The sequence below is a fragment of the Brienomyrus brachyistius genome, chromosome 14, assembly GCF_023856365.1.
Source record: "Brienomyrus brachyistius isolate T26 chromosome 14, BBRACH_0.4, whole genome shotgun sequence".
In the NCBI taxonomy this organism is placed as follows: domain Eukaryota; kingdom Metazoa; phylum Chordata; class Actinopteri; order Osteoglossiformes; family Mormyridae; genus Brienomyrus; species Brienomyrus brachyistius.
In genome coordinates this window covers 16,594,735-16,613,158 of record NC_064546.1, presented here as the reverse complement: position 1 = coordinate 16,613,158, position 18,424 = coordinate 16,594,735, and the positions used below count along the sequence as shown (strand labels likewise).

The 18,424-nt window shown below is 47.6% G+C and overlaps 2 protein-coding genes across 4 annotated transcripts; one reads left to right on the top strand and one right to left on the bottom strand.

Moving 5' to 3' along the window:
• Nucleotides 1-7,724: 7,724 nt before the first annotated feature.
• Nucleotides 7,725-13,821, bottom strand: bag5 (BCL2 associated athanogene 5). 3 transcript variants are annotated; one of them, XM_048975292.1, is made up of 4 exons: nucleotides 13,653-13,715; nucleotides 13,280-13,442; nucleotides 9,140-9,973; nucleotides 7,725-8,733 (listed from the first exon to the last, which is right to left on the bottom strand). In XM_048975292.1, exons 2-4 carry the CDS (start codon nucleotides 13,300-13,302, stop codon nucleotides 8,193-8,195), a joined length of 1,398 nt encoding a protein of 465 aa, XP_048831249.1. In that variant the 5' UTR covers nucleotides 13,303-13,442; nucleotides 13,653-13,715; the 3' UTR covers nucleotides 7,725-8,192. The 3 variants fall into 3 exon arrangements, with proteins under 3 accessions (XP_048831249.1, XP_048831248.1, XP_048831247.1); XM_048975291.1 differs by having other exon boundaries at nucleotides 13,280-13,821; XM_048975290.1 differs by lacking the exons at nucleotides 13,280-13,442; nucleotides 13,653-13,715 and adding an exon at nucleotides 12,549-13,204.
• A 265-nt stretch (nucleotides 13,822-14,086) lies between these two features.
• LOC125707887 (cytochrome c oxidase assembly factor 8) lies at nucleotides 14,087-17,706 on the top strand. The gene is made up of 5 exons (XM_048975296.1): nucleotides 14,087-14,413; nucleotides 15,226-15,423; nucleotides 16,478-16,541; nucleotides 16,637-16,727; nucleotides 17,196-17,706. Exons 1-5 carry the CDS (start codon nucleotides 14,270-14,272, stop codon nucleotides 17,302-17,304), a joined length of 606 nt encoding a protein of 201 aa, XP_048831253.1. The 5' UTR covers nucleotides 14,087-14,269; the 3' UTR covers nucleotides 17,305-17,706.
• The last annotated feature ends 718 nt before the right edge of the window (nucleotides 17,707-18,424 follow it).

The window sequence follows — 18,424 nt, the reverse complement described above, 5'->3', positions numbered from 1 at the left end:
AAGGCGGCCGCTGTCCTAGACAGGAAGCCGGCCACACCCACGTAGTCAGGCCTCAGGGCATCGACAGGCCTGCTGTTAGCTAAATGCTTGGAGTTGGGAAAGTGGCGCGTTGTTTTTCAGTTGCTTTGGAACCATGTAGCTAAATGAGGTTAAGTAAGTCGTGCCTGAATCCGCTCACTGTTTTGGGAACGCGTGGTGCTCTACCCTGCCCCACGTTGGTGTTCTGGGGCTGGTGAGAGGCGTGAAACTCCTGCAAACGATGCTCTGTAAGAGGTCAGTCGTGAGGAGCGTGGGCTGTGTACCGAGGGTGGAGTGGGGTGGGGGCAGGGACTCACTGAGCTGCTGCGAACACTTAAGCAATAAAGTTCTACTGTTATCAGTAAGTGCACGAGTCATACGAGCTTTTAAAACAAATGAGCACTTGAAAGGTCACATGACGAATCCGGGTTTGGGAATAGCTATTGCAGCAGTTTTTCAGGAGGCCTCAACGCTTTGCATTATGGGAATGATGAGGAAATGAAAACGCAGCGTCACATGACAAACCCATGTAAGCCCCTTGTGCCCCTTAAATACTGGCAAAGAACATTATGCTGGTTTTGAGAAATGGATAAGAATCGATGTTTTTGTTTTTAAACACTTAAGTGGTTTGCCTTTGAGTTTGAGGTAAATGCGGTATCAGCTTGGTAATGATGCTGAAGGGTTGGGCCAGAGGAAGCGTCTTCCAGGAAACTGGAAACTTTAGGTGGTTTGGGAAACTTCATTAGTATTCATGAGAGAAGCTACCCGATTGGCAGGTAAACATGCTCCAATAGACATGTGCGATTAACATGGATTCTTAGGCATTCTGTCTAAGATATTCACTGGCCAATCAGTAGCACCTCTCATGAATATTAATGAGCTTTCCTGAACCACCCTGTAAACTGAAAGTTCATTTAAGCGGGCATGGATACCCTGCTAGATTCAGGGCACCATTTGAAAGGTCACCTTCCAGTTGTTTATTGACTGGAACGTTGGGGAGAGTTTTATCGTATCGCCCCCTACCTCGTGCTCAGTGTGTTTGCTTTTAGGAACCATTCATCAGGGCACTGAGAGAAGGACAATGCACTGGCAGTGCCAGTGTTCCGGAGACGGGTCTGCCACGTTTGTCCAGATAAGGAGCTCTAGAATTACTCTGGACTTTGCCCGTGGCAGCGTGAGGTAACCGGGAAAGCTCCGCCTTTGCTGTGTCCTCACTCACAAAGGTGACCTATCAGGGAAGGTCTAGTGGCAGGTAAGCGCTTCAGTTGTGGGTCTATAGCCTGCTGCTCGCCTGCATCCCTCTGGTCAAACGACAGGGCTCTTCACTGCGTGTCTTAGAATTATTGTGAGACACGGAATGATGGCGGCGAGAGGAAAGGATACATTTACATAGAGATGGACAGGGACTCACAGCTGGTCACAGAATAAAGGCGCTTTTCTGTGCCTCCCCAGGCCAGCTGGCTGAGTGTAAACAGTGTGTGTTAGGAGTGGCTTTGCATCTTGTGGGACGGGGGGGGGCTGGGCGGGGGGAGGTCGTGCCAATTTCCCCACCGCGGCAATTCTGGGCAGCCCTCCCGGACAACGGGGGCGGGCGACGCCGGGGCCCGATTACGCCTCCAGTGTGCTGCGAGGACCAACTGGGAGCCATTTACAGCCTCTGCGCTTGTTTTCGGTTGTTAGTAAACAAAAGTGGCACGGCGACCCGTAAGCACGTCATAACAGCGTCCTCGGGGAGAACTGGCAAGCAGACAGCGAGAGAGAGCGGCCGCAGGCCGGATGGAGTGGGGATGCGGATGAGGCACAGTTGGGGCCTGGGGGCGGAGGGGGTTCTGGCAGTTTGGTGTGGACCTTGGCGGTACTTCCGGGCGTAGTGGGTGGAAAAGGACGTCGAACGGCACTATGGGGGAGCAGCTCCTGTTTGATGTGTTCGCAAGCAGACAGAGGCTTACAGTGTTGATCGTTTCCCCGTCATCTGACCAGCAGGGCTGAGGGCCTCTTGTCTGCGTGTGGAGCGAGATGGGAGGGGGAGATCATGTGACCATCACGCTGGCCTCATGTCTGACCCATATCCGCCCTCCTAGTCTCTCTGTCATTTGCATGCCACCGCCAGATGTAGGGAGGGTCTGTTCTTTAACAAAACCAGCGTTTGTCTGTTGTCTGATGTCCCTTTGCAGCCATTGTGAGGTGGTCCTTAGTCTCGCGGTGCCTTCTCTGGTGGCGAACCTTCATTGCAGCTGTAATTCACACTTTTGCAGCGAGATTAGTTTCTCATCACGTTTGCATATACTTTCTTTCTTTTGCTCCTTTCTTACTGGCAAGATTCCATAGTGGACTTTTGGCTGTTGTGTTTCTTGCACAGCTCCTTCTGTTAGCACTTCCGAACCAGTAGAGCTACCTGCTCCTGTGTCAGAACTAGGGTCCATGGTGCTAAATCATTGTAGTTTTGCTGGTTCTGCACCACTGATGACCTGGTTGAACCCTTCTGGTCATAGGGGGTAGGGTAGTGTAGAGTGTTTTCTGGGAAGGGGCAAGCTCATGGGAGTTTTACCTGCATAAAAATGTTCTGAGGGCAGAAGGAAAAATGATTGGTTCTCTCTCTGAACCAATCAGATTGTAGAGGAAGTCGGTCCAAGCAACTAGAGGAGGTGAGACCAACCAATCAGATATTTTGGTCCTGCCTTCTCTAGTTGCTTGGACCCGCCTCCTCTACAATCTGATTGGTTATCTCTCTGAACCAATCACATTTCCTTCTGCCCTCAGAGCATTTAGTGTAAGTAAAACTCCCAAGAGCAAAGGGCGTCCATTATTGCCACAGCAGCACACAGTTACCGGTATCGTGATAACAGGCCAATGCCAAGCAGCCTTTGAGCCAGGATATGCTGCCCAGCCTTCACAATTTGTCCAAGTGTGACGTGTGAAGCTTGTGGCTGAGGTGTGGATGTGAGCTTCTGCAGTGTTCTGTGAGTCGCTCTAGATTTCTCAAAAAATCAGCACGAGGGGAAATCTGTTTAACAGCTGGGTCTCCAAACAGCATCTCTTGGCGTCGTTTCAGAGAGGCTGGCCTTAAGCATGTCGCTGGGGCTCTGGGGCTGCCTCCAGCTGGAAACGGTTCTCCCCATAACTGCATTCCACAGTGGCTCAGGTCATTATCTTCTCAAACAGCAGCCTAGTAAGATGAACATTCTGGGAGAGAAGCTGGACCTTCCCCTGTTTTTCAGCTGCCCTTTTAGAGCCTCTCGCATCACTGGAGACATGATCTCTGTGCTTTCCGAAGCTCTGTCCAAATTTATTGCGAAGAGTCATCTGTTTGTTACGCTGATCTGTGTTTGGCTGGAAAAAACGAAGAGTTGTAGGGAATGACTGCTGACAGGAAAGTGAGTCAGAAATAAGGAGGGCAGTTCTGGCCTAAATTATACAACGGAGTCGCTGTCAGCTGTGGTTTGAGCACTTGAGCGAGGCGTGCAAACTGTCGAGAGGACATACAGGCTAACGCTGTTGTGTGTGGAGCTGTGTACCGTTCCAAGTTTTTTTTTCTGAAGAGAGAGGAGACTCCCCTGTTTGGAAAAAGCCAAATTAGGTCTGTGCTGAACATTGTGACTCATTCTGACTGCTGCATCTCTGCTACGTGCCTGTTGTACTTGATGCTCGATGTGGAATCTGCTGCCACCTGCTGACCACAGTCGGGAAAATGTAGTGGGTGCCACAGGGCAAACATCTCTCAGGCAACAGTATCCAATAGCCTAGTAATGAGCTCTGCCGCTGCAGAGATATGTAATGTCTGAAGCAGTAAGAATTTAAATAATGGGGTCCCATATTTAACCATGAATCAGTGTGTCTATCATGGTAAGAGGCTAATTTATTTAATAATGCAGAACACGGGGAACTGGTGGTGCAGTGATGAAAAATCTGAAATACAATCCAAGCCATTTAAACTATTAGACAAGCGACCTGTGGCTTCATTGGTGGCTTTTATCCAACTCAATTTGTTTTTATATAGTATTCTGAGGCACGTAACAAGAGTGTGTGGCAATAAATCACTTCATCATTTAACACAAAATAGTGTAAGCTGATGTGGCCACGCCCACAGTGGCCATACTTCTAGGGTAATGGACTAGCACTCCAGCTCAGACATTTCCCACCCCAGGCACCATTCAGACGTGGTGAGGATAATGAAGGACATACTGTAGGTGGTCAGAACAGGCATGGACACATTTATGGACAAACAGCAAAGCCTTATGGCAGGTTCAACAGTACCAGCAGCCATAACTACAGCGTATTATGGTTTAAGGGATGAGTAAACAGGACTAAAGTAATACCCCTACAGCCAAGATTTAAGGATTGAGGTTTATTGGGCTAAACATGAGCTGGAAGACTGTTCCACAAAATATGGGATGATGTTGCTGAAGGTTTTACCCCGACTATAGGGTGAGAAGGAGATGGTGTCTCTGTGATTTGAGTGTGCGATGGTACACTTGTAAACATGGATCAGCCCTGTTAGGCAAGTAGGAGTTTGACCATCAAGTGCCTTATATGTAAGTAGGAGAACTTCGTAATCAGTCCTGAACTTAACAGGATGCCAGTGCAGGAAACTAAGAACAGGGGTTATTTGTTCAAACTTTTCACTCATGGTGACAATTCTAGCTGTTGCATAATGAGTGTGCTGTAAGGTGTTTAATGGGTGCTATGCGTTCCTAGATAATAGAACATTTATAATAGTCTAACCAACTGTTGGAAAAGGCGTGTTTTGGTTTCTTAGTGTGCAGAATAGTGAGAAAATGTCATAGTTTGGAGGTTTTCTATAATAGGAATAGGCAAACTTTCAACACTGCATCCGCGTAAAATATAAATGTGAGGCTTATATCCAAGACGGAAAAGCAGGGTCCTTGTGTACATTCGAGCTACCCGTACCTGTGCATCGCATTGTCATTCAGTCTTTCATCGGTGGTTTTATGTTGCTCTGATCTGGGGGCCATATTTCAGCATTCTGAATAGTGAGGGTGGGGGGTGTAAGTTTCTGTTGTCATGGAGATGAACTTCAGGTCATCCACAGCCCTTAATGGAGCCAGCTTCCCCTCCCCAGATGGGCGATTATGTTTCAGAGGGGGCGCTGGTGGGTTCTGCCGGGGTGTGTGGGAGTGACACAGCATTAGGAATGAGAGATGTTCAGGTTGGTGTGTGAAAGCTGGATTTTTACAGCACTTGGTGGCTCAGGCTGAGGACAAACATGCCGCCTGCTGTTGAAGGCTCACATGTTCCACATCGGGCAGAATCTATGCTGGAGGTGGGTCAGGGGCAGAAAAACCACTGCCCCCCTAAGACAACCAGGCTTAGAACACCCCCCCAGGGCACCAGGAACAGACCAGAACCAGGTCAGAATCACGCTCCAGTCTTGCTAGACTTGGCCTGTCCTCTTGTCTTACAGTGTGCAGTCTGTGAGGAGAGGAGATAAACCTCTTAATGGAGGCTTATCTTTTTACAGCTGTGCAGAGTTCAGATAACATTGGGGGGGATTGCTGGTGTGAGTCAGAGCAGCACATCATCCTTCTGAGTGACTCTGCAGGCCTGTGATCAGAGGAGCACTGGTTTGAGTCACCTGTCCATGGGCCCTGGAGCAAGGCTCTTAACCCCCAGCTCCAGGGCAGCTGCAACTGGGCTGACCCTGTGCTGTGACCCCCCCCCCCCCCCCAAGCGATGGAAAGCGAGATGTCGGAGAAGCTTTCCAACGTACCTATACAAATAAAGCAAGTTTGTTTGACTGTTCATTTGTCTGTTTGTCTGTTGTCCCAGCAGTCACGTTACTGACAGGTCAGCGGTTACAGTTGATGTTGGCTGCCAAAACATGAAGGAGCATATTACAGATCTGGTGTTTTGTCTATTATATTCTTCTATTATAGACGCCCTTTGAAGCCTCACTTGCTGACATCGGATACCTGAAGCCCGTACAGGCATTGCCAGCAGATTTCAGGTGCAGGGATTAATGGGAGGTATGTGATCCACTGCTCTGGCCTGGCTCTATATTCAAAGGCATTGAAGTGGTAAAAATGTCATCTGAATGTTCATGTGACCAGACTTCCAATAAGAGTGCCTGTATCTGTGGCACTGCGGATGAATACTGCCCCCTTGTGGTGTATTTAAATGTTGGTCTATTTATGGATATTCAGACCTCATTTTGTCCTCAACAGTTCGTAACCAAAAAAATAAAACACTAACCCAAAAAAATTGAAGGTACAGGTTTGTTTATTTGGCTGAAGGGGAAAAACAAAGAAACATGAAACAAGCCTCTTGTCAAAGCACAGTAACAAACTCAGTGTGCTATTTGCACAGTTATTTCCTGTATGACTCACAATCACAAAAGTCTCACCAATCATCACAATCAGTTTGGTAAACGACACTTGTCAGCTTCAGCTCATTAAATTATAACATCGCTCTGGAATATTTACAGCAACAGAAATGTTTCCTGTGTCAAGTAGCAGCAGGACAGATAGTGTGTGCTCTGGAAATGCGAGAAAGTGCCTTTGCGTGAACGACTGTGTGTGTGTGTGTGTGTGTGTGTGTGTGTGGGGGGGGGGGGTCGTCCTTGTCAGTGAGTGATTTAGTCCATGAATACTTTCATTAAAAGTGCATTTCAAATCAATTATTACTAAATAAACTAAATAAAGGAAATAGTGTGATATGGTTTGGTGAACGGAGACGGAACGAGGCAGAGACGTGCCTCAGAGGCGTCGTCTGCACTGAGAGCTCCTGCATTCCTGTCCGGAGGGAAAGAAGGAGCAGCGTCTTGGCACCACAGTAAAGCCCCTCCAGGTTTGGTGGGCCTTCCCAGCCTGGCCTGGACGTCCTGTCACTTTCTGGCGGGATGCAGCATTTCATATAGTCCCATGCTGGTGCTTGGTTGCTGGGGTCTTCTGGTTGGACGGTAACAGATTGAGGTGATGTTGTGCACTTGAATTTTTTATTTTTTTCATGTTTTTTTTTTTGCATTCAAGATCATGGTTGGCCAGTTAGCCTACAGTGCATAACATATCAATACCGGACACTAACTTTTCTTGTTTCCAGGCCGATTGAGGTGCCTCCCATCTACACACGAGCCGCAATGAAACGAATAAGCTGGAGAATGAGACTATCTAATGTCAATTATCATCTTAAAATAACATAAAATCCCAGGTCTCCTCCGCGCTTGGGGAAGCCCTTGTGTGTACCTTGTTAGCGCCACCTGCTGGACTCCAGGAAGCAAAGGCCCCAAAGGTCAGTGGGGGGGGGGGAGTGAGAGGGGCTGCCGGGGGCCCGCCTACAATCGATCTGAAACTGTAAGTGCAAATTCCAGCCTGTAGGGTGTGCTCATTCCTGCTGCAGACCATACCCACACACGTCATGTACCGTCAAGCGTGGGCGGTACTCTGTGACCCAGATAAAGCCTGGGTGAAATTCAGCGAACATGGGGGGGGGATTGGAAGGATAAAGGTGAAGAAAGGCACAGAGATTCAGGCGTTTAAAGTGTGCATGAAAGTGCCCCCCCCGCTCTGCCGCAGCGTGGGGGCCTCGCTCACCCTGTCATCGCTGATCGCCAGGGCCACTTCACAAATGAGACCCAGGGCTTCGCTGTCACACTATCACACTTCATAAACACAAATGCCAAGAATGAGGAAAAACCTTAATATAGCCATTTGTGGTGGTGGTGGTGGTGGTGGTGGGTCGGTGGGGGGGGGGGGGGGGGGGGACTCTACTCCTGTCTGATGCTGTGTTTCTCTGATAAGCCAGACAGCGGTGTAACAGGGAGCAGGAGCTGGTTCTGCACTGTGTCCAGAGGTTATTAGGGGGCTCGCTGACAGCACAGTGCAGAAGCTGGATTTAATGCCACAGATGCACACGAGTGCAAAACGAGTGAGCAAACGAGTGCTCACTGGGGTTTAATGGGTCACTCATCGCCTAGTGGCTGAATGGTGTATGTGGGTGATGCGTGCAATGTAACACTGTTTGTTTTTGTTTTTTTTGTTTTTTTTTTTTTAATCTGCCAAATTTGACTGACAAAAGTGTCGGCCCGCGAGGAACCAGTCAGGAGTCGCCCACATTGCCACGACACGCTCTGGCTTCCGGATCAGAACTCACACACACTCCACACAGACGCTGCTCGTATTTACAGCCACGTTGTCCGTGCCAATGCCGGCTCGCCCACGTCAGTATTCCCACTCGTCCGTCTTCATGTCAAGGTAGCTGAGGATGTTTTGGGCAAACTTGACCGCCTGCTTGCGGGCGACTTTCGTCATCTCGTCGCCCTGTGGGTCCACGGCGTCCAGAGCCAGCAGCTGTTTTGTCAGCAGCTCCTCCAGTACCATGTAACTCTTATCGGCCCGCTTGCCATCGAAGCCCAGGACCTGGGCTTGCAGCTCCGACAGGCTGGTCAGTACCTGCCACACGGCGCCGTGGGAGGGGTGCTCCTGGAGGCCATGGCAACGCCTCGCCAGCGCCTCCCGCAGGTCCAGGAAGGTGATGACGGCCTGCACCTCCAGCACGGCTCGACGGCGGGCCTCGCGGATGCACGGGTTGCGGGCGGTGTCCACCTGGTCGAGGTGTGTCAGCAGGCTTTGCAGCTCAGCCTTGGGCCGGAAGGCCAGCTCCCCGACCTCGTTCTGCTGAAGGACCCCCTCCTGCAGCTGGGAGACGCGGCCCCTCACCGCCTCAATCTCCCGGATGGAGTCATTCTGCGCCAGGTCGTACCTGCCGGCAATGGCACATACGCATTTTCACATAACTGATAAATCATTAATAAGGGAGGGGGGTCACCATCGGCCACCAAATATACAGATGAAACATCTTTGAGATTTTACTGCTGGCTTATTGCCATGATCCACTAACACCTTATATATCCTGTGTTAGTGTATTTCTTTGTATCTGCTGTCCGGTTTATCATAACGTCACACTATATTTTGACTGTTTGTTGCATTGTTGCACTACAAGTTGATCCTTGCCTGTGTTGGTCTGCAAGAAGGCATTCAAGTAAGAATTTCACTGTACTTTATACCAGAACACTGTACACATGACAATATTCCTTTAAACCTTTCGCGCGATGCTGTATAATCAGCCGTCCTGGTGGTGCAGTGCTGAGGGGGGCGGGGCCTCGTACCTGCGCGTGTCGTCCCCCTCGCCCTCCAGGTCCAGGTGTTTCAGCAGAGCGTTGATCTCCTCCACCACCTGCTTACGGTAGTTGCGCACGGCGGCATTCCCCGACACGTCCAGGGCATCCAGCTCCACCAGCAGCTCGGTGAGCACGCGGGACAGCTGCGTGCAGCTGTCCCGGCTGCTGAGACCCATCAGCAGTGCCACCAGTTGGCTGCGGACCCCGCTCACCCGCACCATCGCATGGTTAATGCTCTGGACGGCGGCGTGCGTATCGTCGGACAGTGGCAGGGTCAGCTGGCGCGTGCGTCCCTCCACTACTTCCTGCACGGCGCAGAGCCGCGTCAGCGCGCGGTAACGGGCCTTGCGCAGTGACACGCGGCCGCCCGTCTTCACCTGCGTCAGCCGCAGCACCAGCTCCTGCAGGGCATCCACCAGCTCGTCACTGATCTCACTGGCTCCCGCCCGCTGGGGCGCCACCACGCCCTCCTCCACCAGCTGCCGCGCCTCGCAGGTCAGCTCCTCGATGGCCAGCCGGGACGGGTGCGTGGCGTTCTCCTCCAGGTGGCGCAGCAGACTTTCCACCTCCTGAGCCACCATTTTGCGCGCCTGCTGCAGCTGCGAGCGGCCCTCCGTCTCCACCTGGTCCACCTCCACCTGCAGCCGGTTCAGCTCGCGCTCCAGGCGCCGGTACTCGCGGTCGATCTGCAGCCCGCTGAAGGTGCTCACCTGCGGGCCCAGCATCGCCAACTCACCCTGCATCTCCTGTAGCCGTGCCATGGATGGATGCTGGCTGCTGGTGTCCATCCTCTTCCCCCCATCAAAAGGCTTCCCAAACAGGCTGTGAAAAGGTAGGTTTTGGGGTTAAGTACTGGCTTTACTACTGGCTTATTGCCATGATCCACTAATAGCTCAGATATCCTGTGTGTTAGTGTTTCATAGTTTGTATCCACTGTACAGTTTGTGTTGTCGTGATGCTGCACCCTACGTTGATTGTTTATTGTATTGTTGCACTACATGTGGACTGTTGCCTGTTATAGTCTCCAGGAAGGCATTCAAGTAAGAAATTCATTGTACTTTGTACCAGGACACTGTACATATGACAATACACCTTTGAAATCCTGAAAATATAGAGCTCGTCACGCTGGCAAAGGCATGTACGCAAATCTGATAACAGCACCCACTCCAGTCCTGGTACTGTTGTAATGGACGCTGGTTTAACAGCAGCACCCAGGCTCAATGCAAACTACCAGACCTGTGGCTACCTTCAGGTGGGAAATACCAGCTGTCTGGCTCCAGCGCTGGAGCTCGGGGGGGAGCGCCAAGGGATGAAGACGCTGCTCTTTTAGCTCCTGGAGTTCGCGATTACCCGACACGCGTATCCCAGCGTGACCGTCTGCCTCGCCGACGAGCACAGCAGGTGGACCTGCGGTTGTTACAGTGCAACTGCAATGCTATTTACTGCAGGAAATGTCTGTCACTGGCACTGATGATTCAATTTAGCCAGTGTTAGACTTTAAGCACTGATGAGCTTCATTCTGTCTAAAGACATCCACCACAGAATAATTAGTTTCATCATATTAAAAAACCAGAGTATTTCTGTTCTATTCATTATGACTAGAGTGAGCCCAGACTGAAAGGTAATTACAGCATCAGGCTTGGATGTGGAAATGGGGTACGCTAAGCAATACTTACGAATACTGCTCTGAATGAACAAATCAGTGCATAAAAATAATCTCAAATCTAGCACATACTGAGATGCACGCCAGTATGTAATACCTATGTCCTTAGTCCTCTGTCTGTGATGTCATCACTGGCGTCCTCTGCCCGTTAGCCTTAAAGTGGCAGTATCTCCGACCGACAGTGGCACGAAGGATTTGACACATCGAAAAACTAGCAAGGTTTCACTAAATCACAGGCGGGGACGTAAGCTCTGGTGAAATGGACAGAGAGCACAACAGCACTTCCAGAAACCCTGCTAAGGACCTTCAACACCTATCGATTACAATTCATTTACTTAGCAAATGCTTTTATCCAAAGTGACGTACAACTGAAATCGGGGTCAGACGGGTCCTGGAGCAACTGGGATTAAGGGCCTCGATCAAAGGCCCGGTGATGACATCACTCTGCTGACTCTGGGATTTGAACCAATGACCTTCTGTCCCCTGGCCCAGTGTCGTAACCTGCTCAACCGCACAGAGCCCCCATCATGTGTAGCGGACAGGTATCCCTGGGTGGGGGAGCCCCCCGCACTCAGACAGGCTAAAAAACCTCTCGTTTGGATTTATATAACCAGTTACACAAAAGCCTGCTTCAGCATAGCCTCGCTGCTGACAGCACCTTATTAAAATGTACTTTTGGAGAACACGAACGCATCACCATCCAGACATTTCTGGAACAATAGTGAAATCATTGTACTGCTTGAGACGAAGTTCTCAGCTCACTTAACCTTGATATTCCCTCTAACTGCAATGACATCGTGACAAGGTTCCTTTCTCAATACCCCACAAAGACTATAATATCAAAAATGGCACATACCAGCTGACGTTAACTAAACCTAAATTCTGTACCTCGATATCTGAATGTTGCCTTTGAGTGTATCGGAAAATCAACACTCAAAAGTGGTAGAAAGCGATTTTCTTGCATCTTGGAATACTGACCTCCTAAGGTGGAGACTGCAGTGACTCACACAGTGCTTCCGTGCACAATGGATCTCAAAAAGGAGGTGAAACTGAAGGCAACATGGATGCTTGGTGACGGATGGGTGTGTTCTGTCACCAGAGGCACAGAGCAGCTGCCCACACCAGAGGTCTCCAGCGTTTTTTGGCTTTCGGTGCCATACAGGCCCTGATTCTTAATTCTGTCAGTGTCTCTCTCACCCTGCTAGCATGCAGAAGGCCTTGCTGCAATACCAGAAGATCTCTGGAGGACTCAGAATACACCACTCATGGATAATATTGTAGCGTCCATACGTGCCACCGAGACAGGATAATTTGATTTAAAAAAAGAGACATAATTAGTTTCTGGGACAAGCTGCGGTTTCCATTCAAGGCCGAACACACTATGACACCGACGACAATGCAAAGCATGCATGATTACAAATATAGTAACAAAAATAACCACCTTAGTGCACCTGTAATATGCCGTATTCTATATGGTGGGGTAACCACAAAGTTTGTATCTCATCCGCAGTCTGTTCTACACACAGCAATCCTTATCAAACCTGAACTACTTACACCCCCCGCTCTGTTATACGACACAAATGAAAGTAAGGCGATGAACATGCATCAGTATTCCAGTGGAAACCCTCTCGACGCTGCCGAAACCGCCACCATATTTAATCTATGACAGGAGGTTCACTCGCTCCACTGACTAACGCTATGCATCACTACCTTCGTGCATAGGGAATGTCTCACCTTTTTAAAACGCCAAAGACATTCGCACACATGGTTCAATATGTCAGTTTCCATCAGCGACAGACATCGGCGTGTCGAGGCGTTCGAGGACGCGGGATCGCCTTCGCTGCTTGCTCGCGGCAGACACCTCGCGCCGAAGCTCTCCGCATTGTGCACCCCTCCCACGCGCCAGCAGTCAGGGGTAGCGCCGCGCTCGGGCCGGAAGGGGGCGACCGAGTGACGCTGCTGCGCGAAAAGCAGCATCCAAAAGCAACCCGACACAACTATTCCACTCCGATTCGTCATATTTAAGTAATACACATTTTATATAATGCTGTAAAACGGGAATTGGTGAATTTCAACAAAGAAAAACTAATGAGAGAACAAACCACGATTATCTTGTTTGTCGGTTTAATAATATGTATACAGCGGAAATCTTAGGGTCGGGTCGAGTAGGTGCCCTGTGACGCTTTAAGTTTCTAGGAAACGACGAGCAGAAGTAGGACGTGAAAACGCGCACTGTAATTTAACACCGCTATCGGAACACGCCCCTCCCAAACTGCACGGACACATTGTCACACAGATGCCTGTGAAGTACCTCCGGGCATCTTTTAGCCACTGGAAAGGCGTCTGAAAGAGACAAGCGAGCGGCGTAGCTCCCCACAGTCTAGAGGATGGTTAACAGAGATGATCAAGTAAAACGTTTCAGTTGTTCCCATGTCAGTTTGGCTACTTTGTAAGTAGCATCTTACCTGCATAACCAGCGAACAGCCATTGGAGCAGCAGAGTAGATGAGACGAGAACAGGAACAGCAGGGTGGGACTCCCTGTGAAACCGTTCGGCTGGACGAGCAAGATAAGACCAGAGAACCCGGGACAGCGACGCCGCAAAATACCAGGACCTCAGTCAAGGGTCCTGTCAACCCAGATACCGTTCAACTGGCACACTTAAAGTATACATATACTTATTTTAAATATGAGTCTAATATCGGTGTTTTAAAGTGTTTAATTTTGACTTGGTTACACTGTGATTGTTAATCCACATTATACTACCTGTAAAAATAGAACAAAAAAATAAAACAAATAGGTACATCTGTATTAAAGAGACATTTCGTATCTAACTTACAATATTATGATCCGAAGCTCCATAACTGAAGTGCACACAAATGGGCTCAACGCCGTTATATATTTTGGTCGCCCAGCCCGGGAACTCCATGTTTGTTGGTACAGACGCTACTGGCTAATACAAGTAACTGGGTGGGATTTACTTGCGTCTATTGTGGGACAGACTGGGAGATCTGCCATGACGATGCAATCCAGAAAATCAAGCTCTTATTGGGTGGAAACGAGAAACGGTCATGCTTGACCGCTGAAGTTGCTGCGTCCGAATATCGGGTCGAAACTGGAACTCACGAAAAGAAATAACTGAACATATTGTATATCGGGTTTAATTTTATCAATTTGATTGAGTATTTGACGCAAAAATACTCATGCAGAGTTAGAATTATCCGTTTAATTTATTCATTAGTGTTGCCGATGGCTTAATGTTGACATTTTCGCCGAAACGGCAGGTGGCAGTATCCATTTCACTGTTATATAGTAACATCTCAGGAATATCAACGTAGAAGAAGATGGCTGGTACTGTCATGGCGAGTGGTTTCTGACCTCTGTTGGAAGATCAAAATCACATGGCGTTAAAGGGTAGGATGAGATGAGGCGATTCTGAACGCATTCCCAAGCAAGATGATGGTGGGAAAGACAGGGCTTGTGTTATGGCGGTCAAACGGCCATAGTCGGTGGCTCCTGTCATTAATGAACGTGTCAATCAGTCGCGGATACTGTGACAGCCAACCTGCGAACCAGGAGCAGAATAATCGACCAAGCGAGGTTTGTATCGCACGATCGCATACAAAAACCTACAAACTTAGTGTGAATTAATTGCCCGGAATTCAGTTCTCTCAGTTGTGAAGATATCTGGAAATAATACTGAAAAAGTTATGCTGTGTACAGCTGTATGACATTTCGTCAATGTTTCGCGTCCACAACGTGCCATTACCTCGTCTGAAGACCGGCTGTAGTTGAGCTGTTGTGCAGATAACTTAAACGACCACAATTGGTTTCATCTATGCCCGTGTCTTGTGCCTATTATGAATAGTTTAATAAAACTGTACAAATACAACTGTTACACATACCTTACTGCTTCTGAGCTTTGTCAGACCGTATTGACATGGTTCCCTAATTGCGGTTCTGCAGATTTCACTGCCCAGACACACCTACTAAACCTAGTAATTAACGGAGTAAGATGTGTGTTCAACAGGGAAATCAGCAAACTGCGTCGGATTCTGGGCCTCCAGGACCGGAATTGGGCAACCCTGCCATTTGAAGTCTAGTTATAGTGCAGTAGTCTACCATTGGGAATGCTCCCTAATAGTTTTGGTTAACCATTTGGCCACTTATTAATGACTTGCAGTGTAACCCTTAATTTATAGATATTAAATGTAGTACTGGCGTTGCGGGGACTTGGAACTGCAACAAGGATGATACATCTTGTATTATATCTCAAGAGGTCTCAGTTTTGTCTGACTTGCACAGGTTGGATTATAGATCATATATATATATATAGACATGATAATTTTCTGCCTGGATGCAGTGCAGGTGGTCTCATGTCCTTAGAGTGCCTGTGATTCCTGTGTCTTCAGAGATCCAGTTTCATTCCGGCAGCTGGATCCATGCATGACTGGATTGGTCCCCCTGACAGGCTGTCAAATCTCCGGCCAATCATTTACCACATCTCTGAGAATGAGACTCCGCTGGAGAGAAGGTTGAGACATCTGAGGCAAGAGACTGAAGATTGGAACCATCACTTCTGGGCTAACCAGAACTTCTCCTTCAGCAAGGTGAGCAACAAAGGGGCCGTCGCGCGCTTTCAGCAACTGGATTACATTGTTTGTGTGTGTCTCGATAACCACAACGTTTGTGATTACATTTGCTTAAAAACATTAATTGACATGCGTTTTACAGACTTAGAGACTTAAGTATTATTTTCATTTGTGTACTGTAAAGAATAGACTGCTACTGTACCTCCTGAAATCTACAGCATGCAAACACCTATGTAAAGCAACTTAACTTTGTGTTTACTGTACCAGACTGGTATGTTCAGAATATAAGATTAACAGGAGCCATTTCAGTGTGCAGGCCAGATGGGGGCGATGAGCAGTGTGGAGACACTCAGAGGATAAACATCCAAGATTTAGTACAAATACTTCAGAAGGGAACTGTTTCGCAGTTAATATATTTCATTAGATACATATGTACTTCCAGGAAACCAAACGGTATTTTGCCTAAGTCTAAGGCCTTGTCCACATGTACGCGGGTATTTTTGTAAAACGTTGCTTTTTCTATGCGCTTTGGCTTTTCATCCACACACAAATGGTGTTTTAGGTCACGGAAAACAGAGCTTTTGCAAAACTGCATCCAAGGTGAAGATTTTCCGAAACTCTGTTTTGTGTAGAGAGGGAAAACAGAGTTTTTGTCTTGTAATGTCAGAGCGTGCACCGTTATCTGCTTTGTTTGACGTCAGAGTGTGCGCCGTTTGCTGCTTGCATTAGGCGAGTTTGTTCTTAACAGTGCGTTTTAGTGTTTTCTTGTGGATGGAGATTTTTTTAAAAAGTGTTTGTGTGCAAGGGGTTTTTTTAATAACAGAGGAGGAAAAACACAATTTTTAAAATACTTGTGTGCTTGTGGACAAGGCCTAAGAGAGGTGGAGGAAATCTAGATAAAGCAAAGGTATTTGTTTTAGACTGTGTTTTGTGTTATTCAGTTATGAACCATTGGGGGGCAGCATTGCACTGTAGAAATCACACAGACTGTTCTCATGCCTACTGATGCGTTGGGCTTCGGTTCATTGTCATTCATTTTATGTACCTGAATATCTATGCTTACTCTGATCAGGAAAAAGAAGACTTTATCCAGTCATGTCTGGATGCAAAGGGCTTGGGTACCAGAGATGAGAATGGTGAGGCGAACAGGTTTGCTTTTTGTAGCTTTGTCTCCTTTTCGTGATTATAATCCAGTCATTTATTTAAACATCACGGGATCTGCTTTCCTTAGGCAGGAAGAGGACGCTGAACAGTGAAGAAATGGCAGTGTTTTACAAGCATTTCCTAGACGAGAACCGCGTGAAGCACGCCAACTACAACAAGTAAGTTTGGATTCAAGAGCAAATGTACATGTAGACACCAAAAAATCTACATATTTTGTACGTTTTTGTATCATGATAATGGTAAAGAGGCAAAATATCTCTGGGCAAATAAGAAGGTAAGTGGAGGCAGTTGGGGGGAGTTAAAAGTGAAGAAGTAAAACTGGTTAAAAGCGGAGTTTAAATCTTAGAAGCTGGAATGAACAGAAGGATTGTATTTCTGTAGAGCGCCCATCCCATACATCCGTCAGTTCAGTTCCATCCTCAGTAATTCAGCTGCAGCCCGGCCTGTTTGTAACTGGATACCACAGTGAATTGGCTTCCAACTAGTGGCAAACGTCTGGGCACTGCTCTGAACTTTGTCTTGGCTGCCAAGCTTTTCAAAGAATATGCATAATTTTCTTCCCACATCTGTGAGTGGTTTGTAACCTGTAATCGGCTGACTGCGTACCTCCTTTCCTGTACCTGCAGGGAGTGGTACAGACGAAATTTCACCATCACTTTCCTCATGGGGAGGGTATTTCTGGTCAAGGCTTGGAAGAAGATGGCAGGAAGATGGAGTGGAGCGCATCGGGCCTGACTCCTAAATAAAAAGCCGTTTGTACAGTATACATACCTGATGCCTGTTATACGACGAGACATGCAGGCTGTTTCTGTGTTTGCCTACAGCCAGAAGTCACATGACTCTCATGACAGAACTAGTGATGGGGTGCCCATTACAGTCCTTGTTGGTGACCTGTTTCTGTCCTTTCAGGACCTCGCAGTATGTCTGGGGGTTCTTCACAACAAACATACATGCAAATATTTTTTGTTGCATTCTCATTGTTGAACGATTATTATATAATTGCAGACTCAAGGGTTGCATTCACATGGCATTTTGAAGATCTGGAATGTTCCAGAATACGGTTTTTGTCCTGGTGAAATTTGCCCTTGTGATTATTAATTATGAAGGAAGCTTTAGTAAAATCTTTGTTGAACTGAATGTTCAAACGTGTGCATTAATTCAGAAACTAACAAGGGAGGAGTGCCGCATGGAATTTCACAAAAGATTGGATTAACCTGTGCACTAAACCACTGCTGATTTGACCCTTCTATGCTCTTGGTTGGGTTCCACTGGATTAAACCAGACAGATTAACAGTACATAATAATCCCACCCACTGTGCTTTTTGGAGGGTCGTTACTCCCATCTTTGGTTGTCTTGTCATCTACAATGATGTCTTTTCAATGGCAAACAAAATAAGCATTGAAATTTCTCTTTCTTGACGAGTGCAATTATGGAACCGTCTCTTGCATAATCTTAACAGCAACCATTTCTCATTGAATTGTGTATCAGCCTGGTACGATGTGTTAACAGGAAAAGCAAAGAAATTACGTAAAACAAGCAGTTTATCACAAAATATGACTTCACTCTCACCCATTATAGTTCATTAATCCTCTTGCAACTTATTCTTTCACACTTTATGTATTAGGGTAATAGATATTGTTATGGTTCCCTCAAATATTTCATCGATGCCCTACGACAAAAACATTTTAATATTCAACCTGTTACAATTAAATGTTTTTGCGTGTAATGTAATTTGCCTTTGGGGAAAATAGTATTCACATGCGTTTATTTCTAAAAAGAAATGGCTCTAATATTTGCGACCGGTGGGTGGCAAAAATAATCTCATGAGAAAGCGTGATTTCCTAACACTTCCAG

Excerpts from the sequence above, each read along its gene's own strand:
- LOC125707887 (XM_048975296.1), top strand. The coding sequence starts at position 14,270 with ATGATGGTGGGAAAGACAGGGCTTGTGTTATGGCGGTCAAACGGCCAT. Across the intron at positions 15,424-16,477 it reads AGAACTTCTCCTTCAGCAAG|GAAAAAGAAGACTTTATCCA; the intron begins GTGAGCAACAAA and ends TACTCTGATCAG. Across the intron at positions 16,542-16,636 it reads GGGTACCAGAGATGAGAATG|GCAGGAAGAGGACGCTGAAC; the intron begins GTGAGGCGAACA and ends TGCTTTCCTTAG.
- bag5 (XM_048975290.1), bottom strand. The coding sequence starts at position 12,580 with ATGTGTGCGAATGTCTTTGGCGTTTTAAAAAG. Across the intron at positions 9,974-12,548 it reads GTCTTTGGCGTTTTAAAAAG|CCTGTTTGGGAAGCCTTTTG; the intron begins GTGAGACATTCC and ends ACCTTTTCACAG. Across the intron at positions 8,734-9,139 it reads GAGGGGGACGACACGCGCAG|GTACGACCTGGCGCAGAATG; the intron begins GTACGAGGCCCC and ends CATTGCCGGCAG.